General features: G+C 60.1%; 1 protein-coding gene across 1 annotated transcript in view; it reads left to right on the forward strand.

The window, feature by feature from the left end:
- SYT7 (synaptotagmin VII) overlaps positions 1–8,720 on the forward strand; it is an 86,826-nt gene that overhangs the window by 48,607 nt on the left and 29,499 nt on the right. The window contains exons 14-16 of the mRNA XM_011942791.1: positions 3,878–3,957; positions 8,021–8,152; positions 8,423–8,600. Of these exons, the coding sequence (XP_011798181.1) occupies positions 3,878–3,957; positions 8,021–8,152; positions 8,423–8,600 (390 nt within the window). The remainder of the gene's footprint in view (positions 1–3,877; positions 3,958–8,020; positions 8,153–8,422; positions 8,601–8,720) is intronic.

Raw genomic sequence — 8,720 nt, forward strand, 5'->3', positions numbered from 1 at the left:
CGGGCCTCTGCTTCGCAAGACCCCGACTCCCGTCCCCCTTCCTGCCGCCCGGCCCAGAAGTGTGGTGGGGCTTTGGGGGCAGCAGGGGAGCAACGGTGGGCCCGGGGTGTCCGAGGTGCGACACCTTTGGCGGGGTCAGGTGAAAGAGGGTCACTGGCAAGCACCCCCAATGGTGGGAGTGGGGGCAGGGCGCCACCTCTGGGAACCCCATTCTCTTCCTGCGCAGCCACAGTGGGGCCTTAAGGACAACGGGGGAGCGCTGTGGCTGTGGGCACTGGGTGGGTAGAGGCTTCATGCCCCACTCCTCTGGAGGAAGAAAAGGGGCACATACCCCTGGGAAAGGGTTTTGGGGTCTTGTAAGAGACCTGTGGGAAAGACCGGAGAGTCCCAGAACCCAGCATGCCTCCTTCAAGAAAGGCAGACTCAAGACTTGGGAGCATGCGGCTCCATCCTGGGTGTTGAACTTCAGGCAGCTCCGACCCCTGGGGAGGAGCCGTAGTGGAGGCCAGCTCTGCTCCCTGTGTGAGTGTGTGTGCATGTGTGCGAGTGTGTACGTGACCCAGTCCCCCTCTGCCTGCAGGTGTGTGGAACTGGGCTGGCTGCCCTGCTTTGTTCCTGGGTCCCCTGTGTCTGCGTCTGTCTCAGAATTTCAGGAAAGGTGGTAGAAGAGGCTGGGCCATGTGCCTCTGTGTGTGAGTGTGCTCGGAGGCTGGAGGAGTGGCTGAGCGTAGCTGCAGCGCTGAGCATCTTGTTGCAGGGCCCCTTAGGCTGTCTTGCTGTCTGTCTGGATTTGAAGGCCAGGGAAGAAGGCTGGCTGCATGAGCAGGCGCTGCTGGCGACCTTGTGTGTGTGTTCCGTGTGGGGTCTGTGCTGAGCGTGCTGACTTTGAGGGTATTGGTGCAGTGTGTGTGTGTGTCTGTCTGTCTGTCTGTGTCTGTGTGTCTGTTCACTCCTCAGCAGTGGGATGTGCATCAACTCATCAGATCCCTGTGTGAGCCAATGCTGGGGTCTGCCCCACCCTCGTGACCTCCCCTGCATGTGTGCTGCAGTGTGTGTGTGTGTGTGTGTGTGTAGTGAGAGGTGCCTTCCAGGACCTGGGTACAACTGAAACTGCTCTCTACCCCACCCCCATGCACCTCCAGTCAGGTGCAGGGCCTGGGGACAGGAGTTCAAAGGCGACAGCTTTTGCAGCAGATGGGGGCTGTCAGCACCAGAAGGACCTTGGGAGCTGAGAGATACAGATGCAGCCTCTTCCCTGGGCCCAGCCCCTCTCCTCAATCCCCAGCCAGGAGCCGTCCCAGGGTCCAGACCACAGGCTGTCCCTCTTGACTTGCTCTGGATAGAATGCTACTCTCCCCAGTCATCCAAGCCCTGCCACCCACTCCCCTCTGCCTCAGGGGTTCCAGAAGCCAGGGAACTCCTTGATCAGGCTGTCTCCTTGCTCCATGGAAGGGACTTTAAAATGCTGTCCCCTCCCCCAACACACACAGTTGTTGGGCTCTCCTTGCCTGCTTGTCCCCTCAGCAGCAGTGACGTGATACCCTGACAGCCCAGATCCCATTTCCAAACATTAATAACTTCCTTAATCTCCAGCTGGCTTTTTCCGGATCAGCCTGGCCACCCCTCCCTGAGAAGCAGGCTGGTGGTGTTGGGCTCCTTTGAAGCTGCCTAATGTCACCTGGACCCTGCCTGATTTCCTGTTAACTTGGGTTATCCCCCTGCCCTCCAAATCAAGTCCTGGCCTGGTTCCTGTCCCTCATAGCGCCTTGGCTCCTGCTGCAGAGCAACAGTCGAAGCCAGAGGGGAAAGTTCTCGTAGTTGGGAAAGGAAGAGGGGCAGACAGAGGCTCCCAGAATGTCTGTGGGCGGGGGGTGGCTCGGAAAGGGCTGACCCTGCCTTTCCTGGCCTTAGGAAAGGGGCAGCGGACCAGCCCTATGAGAGGGTGCTGACTGGGGCAAGCTCTCTTGCCAAGCCAGAAAGAAGGAAGAGAAGAGTGAGGGGCGGCATGGGATGCCCTCAGCAGCCCCCCTCTTGCCCCACACTGCCTGTGTGCTGGAGAATAGTGGGGCGGGGCTCCTGCCTGAGGGTCCTGCCGAAGGGGGCCTGAGGTCACTGGCACAGCCCCGTCGGATCTTCCCAGTTGGAACTGGGAATTGTTTGAGATTTGGACCTCTGGGTAGTGATGGGAGGGATTGGAGAAGGAGCTGTGAGTGGCAGCTTTTGTGAACCCAGGGTATCCGGCATCTCTGTATTTCAAGTCTTAAAGTTCTGACTTAGAGGCAGCTGCTGGGGGCCCAGACTCCAGGGTGGGCGGGGCCATAGAAGGGACACTGCCAGGTGATGATTTCTGAGAATTGCCCAGTACCAGGTTCCACACTAGGTACCAGAAACCCACAGCCTTGCCTCTGTGGGAGCACGTGCCAGGAGATCAGAGCTGAAGTAAGTAAACAGAAATGCTCGTATCTGTGATGAGAGCCTGGAGGGATGAGGAGTCTTCCTCCTGAGGTTCATATGGCGACACCATTTCAGAAAGGAGGAAAGAGGCCAGAGAAGGAAAGGGACTTGGCTAGGACGATGGGGGAACATGCGGCATTGCTGGAGCCAAGCCTCAGGCAACCCTGAGGTGTAGGGCACTGCTGGTGGGATGAGGGAGCTTTGCTGCCAGTCTCCCTAGATAGGCGGCTCCCGTGCCTGGGAAGGGGCTGCCTCTGGCAGGAGCGTCGGGGAGCATGGCTGTGACAGGGATCGTGGCAGTGACAGCTCTTACTTTGCTTTAGAGATGATGGAATAATCGACTGTTGTGGCTGTGGTGCTGGTGCACATGACGGGGTGTTGGGAAGCATTTGCATGCGCACGTGTGTGTGTGTTTGTGTGTGTGTGTGTGCAGCCGGGGAGGGGCAGGCCAGTGCCCAGTAGAAGAATGGGCTGGGAGAGGCAGCCCCAACTCCCACGCAGCCCCTGTTCCCCCACTGCCCACATCAGCCCTGGACCTGGACCTGGCCCAGGTCCGTGGCCCATGGGTGCGTGTGAGGACGCTTGGTGGCAGCCAGGAATGTTAATGGGGCTGGGCTCTGCATGAGCTAAATTTAGAAACCCAAACTGAGAAGGTGAATGGTGCTCACCTTCCCGGCAGCAGGCCCAGTTGCCGCTGTGGCCACGGCCCTTCCTTTAGCTGGAGGACCTGGGGTGCCCACCCGCTGCCCTGCCCCCTCCCTCCCCCTGCTAGTGTGAGGGACTCTGGGGGGCAGGGGCCTAGGCTGCCTCCCCACAACTGCCTCTGAGTCAGTGGGCAGTCTCTCTTCCTAAGACTGCCTTCCTAAAACAGCCTTGCTCCTGCCTCACAGCCCCAGGGCACAAGGACCCCCAGAGAGCCCCAGACAGTGGTGGACACAGCCCCGAGCAGGACTGGGGACATGGCCTTCTCCCCGCCCCCACTGCTCACATCACTGGCCACTGCCAACCTTGCCCTGCAGGATGCCACCCCCACCATCTGGGGGTGGTGACGTGGACAGTGTGACGTGGCCAGGCGCCTGAGAGCCGTCTGTCCATGGCAGAGGGAACTGTGTTTCTGGGAGCTAGGCCAGAGCCCCAGGAGATAGGCAGACAGGAGGGGCTGATCCCTGGGAGTCAGGGATGAGGTTCAGGTCGAGGCGGATGGGGCAGGTCCTAGAGCCCGTTGGGGCCTAGGAGCTGCCAGCTGGGGAGCAGGCATCCAGGGGATTGGTCCCCACTGCTGTGACATCCTCGCACACTGGTCCTGGCCTTGTTGCCACGGCCCAACTCCAGTCTATCTCCTTCCCCTCCGGGTCCCTGTTCTGGGGAGGTGGGGAGGGTACAGTCCTGTTCCCCAGGAGTGACCCCAGTGCTATCTCCACAGGGCAAACGCTACAAGAATTCCTTGGAGACGGTGGGCACGCCAGACTCAGGGCGTGGGCGCAGTGAGAAGAAGGCTATCAAGTAGGTGCCAGGCTGCCAGTTTGGGATGGGGGCCACACAAGCAGCCCAGGTGGGAGGAGCCCCTTCTCTCCCTCAGCCCCACAGACCTGACCACACACTTTCAGTTCCCCCACACCCTGATGCCATGCTCTCTACATCCTCCACATGCCCCCAACAACTCAGGGGCCCTGTCTTTTCTGCCTGTGCCCAAGCCCCTTGCAGTGCTCCGGAGTCCCTGGCCTCCGTTTCTGCTGCTCTCACCCCCAGCACTGTCTGCGCCCACCTGAACTCTGGTTGCTGCTTTCCCATCCAACCTTCCTGTCACACACACTGTGCCCACCACCCGCAGGCTTCCCTGGACCTCCAAGCCCCTCTCATGGGGCCCCTGCTGCTAGGCCAGGGAGGCCCCTCCCTAGTAGGCCCCAGGTTCTTTTCTCAGATCCTGCCAGTGTTTGAGGATGACCTGGAAGTGGGGAGGCAGACACACCTTGTGGACCCCAGCTGGCCCCTGTGCTGGGCCATTCGGGGAGCAGAGCGCTGGGGAGCAGTCCCTCCTTCCCCGTCACCCCCACCAGCCACTGCATGTGTGGCTGTCTCTGCCTTACCCAGGGCTCCTTGTTCTGCTGTAGAGCCCTCTTCAAGGGGTCTGCCCTCCCACTGCAGACCACCTTAGCCAGCCCTCTGCTGAGGTCACTGGGAAACACCAAGAGAAGCCCCCCACCCACCTGACTGGGGACTCAGGCCACCTAGGCTCTGGAAATGGAGGCTTTCGCTGTGGGGGAAGCCTCTGTGTCCACTGGTCAGTGGCCCCAGCCCCTTCCTCTCTGCTGAACCCAGAGGTCAAGGTAGGGGTGGTAGCCCTACATGTCAGCCTGGCCTGGACCAAGCCTGCCAGCCACAGGGCTCTGCCTAGAAGCTGAATGCCCGCAACCCTCCCTACCCCCACTCTTCATCCCTCTGAAGGTCCAGCCACCCTCCCCCTGCCCTCTGGCCCTTGCCCACTGCTGGTCTCCCCTGCCTTCCCCTGTGCATCTTTCCCCTTCCCTTCCCTTTCCTCTTGCTCCACCTTCTCTTCTCCACAACTCCCCGACCCTCCACCCCGCTCCCGAGGGCTCCCTTCCAGGCCCTCCTCTGCCCCATTTTGTTCATCTCTTGCACTGATCCTGTTTGGGGCCTTGGTAGAATCTGTGTGCATGTGTCTGAGGTGGGGCAAGAGGAGGGGTGGGCCAGGCTGAGGCTAGGGGAGGGCAGGAGACTCAGGAGGAGGCTGCGGGAGCCTTTGAAGCTGGGTTGGTTGCGCAGGCTCCAGTCTTCAAAGCCAAGTGCTGGCAGGGCTCAGGGGCTCTTGCAGAGTGCAGGCCCGGGCTTTCTGAAGGCGAGAGAGCACGTGGGGGAGCGCGGCCAGCGCAGCACCTGTGCCTCCTCCAGGACAGGCCGTTTACAGCCGCGGGCCAGGGCTGGGGGCCTGTCTCTGCCAGGTGATCATAACCTTCCTGGATAGGGGTGCGTGTGGCAGGGCCTGGAGTCCTGGGGAGGGCCCACGAGAGGAGACAGGGTTCCCAACCAGAGGGAGGGCGGGCAGCAGGCTGTGCCAGGCTGGGACCAGTGCCCATGAGGGCTCTCTAAGACAAAGTGAGGCAGCCGCGGCCATCCAGCCTGCCTCTGTGTGGTCCTGCAGCCCCCGCACTCAATCCTAGCCTGCCGCTGATGCTGCTGAGTGGTCAGGCCCTCTGCCCCAAGGGAAGGAAGCCACCACGTGTGTCTACATGCGCCTAGGCCTTTGCTTCTTTCCAGAAGAGAACAGAAAGGGCCCAAGTCAGTGGAGTCACAGGAGGCAGAGTCTCCTTCCTGCACAGCCCTCCATGGGCTTAGGACCCCCCACAAAGGATCGTCTTATCAAGGATTCTGGGAAACTGTGTTCTTTAGCAGTGCTTTCCAAACTGTGTTCCACAGGGCCCTTGTGCCCCATACATGAGTCATAGCTGTTCCATGAATCAAGGGTCTCATGGCCGACTAAGTTTGGGGAACACTGTACACTCTGTCTCCCTCTTGGCGATACTGATATTCATGGGCACATTAAAGGCTCTGAGAAGTCCTGCGGTAAAGGAATCAGTGTTTCCCAAATTTCTTTAATCAAAGATCCTTTTTTCCAGTACCGCAGTGGAAAAACCTGAGGGACCCTGGAGCTCTTCAGAACACAGGGTGGGAGACAAGTCCGGCAGTGGTGACTTTGGGTGGATTTTTTTTCTGGGACCTAGGGTTGGGTGGCCCTAGATTCTGGAGATCTGGAGGGAGCGGGAAAGGGAGGCTCCCACCTGCGCCATCTCTGTTATACCTGACACAGGGGTGCCCCAGCCATGCCCTTGTGTGAGGCTCTGCTGGGAAGTGACATCTGTGGTGGGAAGGGGGTTTTTTGTCAAGGGGTTAGGTTCCCCTGGGGCCTGTCCTGCCTCCTCCATACCCACCACTTACTGCCGCTGTGAGCTGGCTGTATGCTTTGGCTTTGAACCCTGTACACAGAGTCCCCTGTGAGACATTTCCAGGGTGTACTCTGGACAGAGAAATCTGTCTACGCCAGGGATGCCCAACGCCACCATCTCATCTGGGCCTATGGTGGCAGCTCAGCCTCTCTCCATCTTTCTCACTTTTGTGCCTGAGTCTGAGGTTGAGAACCAAGGTCAAGGTCAAATTCTAAATGGAGGAAAAAGCAGGTCCCACAAGAACATGTTTGCTTGATCCTGGGCGGTGGTGTGTGCCCCCGATGGCACCCTTCCCCACACTGCCCCACCTTGGCTTTGGGGAGCGGCACAGCCTCAGTCCTCCCCGGGCCCACCCCAGTGCTCTTCCCGGGGCCTCTTCTCTAGAGGCATTCCCGTGCCTGAAACATGGCTGCCTTCCAGAATAGTCACTGTCTCTATTCCCCTGTACTCCCAGCCCTGCTTCTTGGGGTCCCAGTGGCCTGATAAGCTGGTGGCACCCCTTGTCCTTGGCTCCTAGGGGTTCCAGGCTGTGCCCTCCACCGGCCAAGGCTTCTGCCACCTACCCGACCTGCAAGTCCCCACGTTCTCAGGAGAAGGTGGAGAGTCCGGGGTGAAGGTCCCTTCCAGACCCAGCAGCTCCACCTTGAAAAGGGACAGGGACCCAGGGAAGGGCTGCCCCAGCAGGCAGGCCAGGGACACACCCAGAGGACAGGTTCTCGCTACACAGGCCCCAGAACAAAGGACTGAAGGGCCCTCTGGTTACCTTAGTGACATCCTTAGCAAGGTCAGAGGCCTGGGAATGCTCCCCTTTCAGGGGGGTGGGGTGACCCAGCTGCCACATTTGCAAGGAGTAGAGATGGTCTCCAGCTCAGCTGAGATCCCCTAGTCTTAGGTTCTACGCCTCATGGAGTAGAAGAGAGAGCAGAGGAACCCAGGGAGCCCCTCAGGCCAGTGGGAGGAGGAGGAGAAAGATGGGTAAGGGGCTGGGCCTGCCCCAGGAGGGCCTCAGTGGAGAGAATGTGGAAGAGGAGAGAACCTTGAGTTCTCCAGTACTAGAGCTTTTATTCTACAGTGAGAGAGTTGATAGTATAGCAGTTACAGCCAGTCTTCTCCTTTGACTGGCCGGGAAACTGAGGCCAGGAGAGGTAGGGCCTAGCAAGTTGGCACCTGGGCCTGATCTGCCTTTCAGCTCCATCTAGCCAGAAACCAGCACTCTCCTTCTCCCACTCCCCCTGCTCACCCCGGGCCTCGTCACCAACCCTTCTCCCCCACGTCCCGGCCTCTCATCATTTTCTCTCTCCCACCAGCTTCCCAGGTGCGAGGCTCCGGTCTGCCGCCTGCCGCTTGCCTCCTTTCTGTGTGGCTTCCCGGCCCTCGGGTGCGTGTGTGTGTGCATGGGTATGCTTGCAGATGTGTGCGTGTGTGTGCGAGGCACAGACTGTGGTGCCTGCCTGCCTTTCTTCCTCCCGCAGGAGCTGACCACGAAGCCCCGCCCCCTGTGTGCCCGGCCCTGGGGTCCTGGTCCCTTCTGCCCCTGCAGGACTTGCAGTTCTTGTTTCTTCTTGTATCTCCCTGTTTTCTCCCCTCTCTCTCTGCCCCTCCAGTGATCTAGACAGAGACTTTTGGAATAACAATGAGAGCACAGTGCAGCAGAAATGGAGCTCCTACCCTCCCAAGGAGTTTATTCTAAACATTTCACCCTACGCCCCTTATGGCGACCCACGACTGTCCCTCAAGTGAGTGACTTTACCTGGTTTGATCATATGTACCGAGTATCCGCGCACGCCCTCCTTCCCTCCTCCCGCCCCCACTCACCCCTGGCCCCCCTCACTCCCTCCTCTCGCTCCTGTCCCCCAACATCCCCACCCATCCACCCCATGGGCAGGCCGACCATGGAGACGAGCAACCCCTCCTGCCCCCGCCCACCTGCCTGCCCGCTCCTGTCCCCTCCCCCAGGGCCAGCCTTGTAGGAGAGCCCCCTCGGCAGCCATACTTGGCCCCCCTAGCTGGTCCCGGGGCCCACCCCACCTTCTGTACAGTCAGGATGGGGTTGCCCGTTTGGGTCCCGCCCCCTCGGTTGTGGTCGCTTCTTCCTCCCCGCTGTGTGCTGCCGTGGCTGCTCGGTGGTCGGTGGTCGGTGGTCGGTGGTTCGTGGCGGTGGTGGCGGTGATGGTGGTGGTGGTGGTGATGAACTCTGACTAACACGGCTTTCTCTTTCTCCCTGCCTTGGGGCCTCCTGGCCTGGACAGCCCGCTCTTCCTCCGTCGTTAACCCTTCGTTGTCCTGTGGGATAGAGTTGGAGGT

This window comes from Colobus angolensis, unplaced genomic scaffold (assembly GCF_000951035.1).
Source record: "Colobus angolensis palliatus isolate OR3802 unplaced genomic scaffold, Cang.pa_1.0 Scaffold21, whole genome shotgun sequence".
Classification (NCBI taxonomy): Eukaryota; Metazoa; Chordata; class Mammalia; order Primates; family Cercopithecidae; genus Colobus; species Colobus angolensis.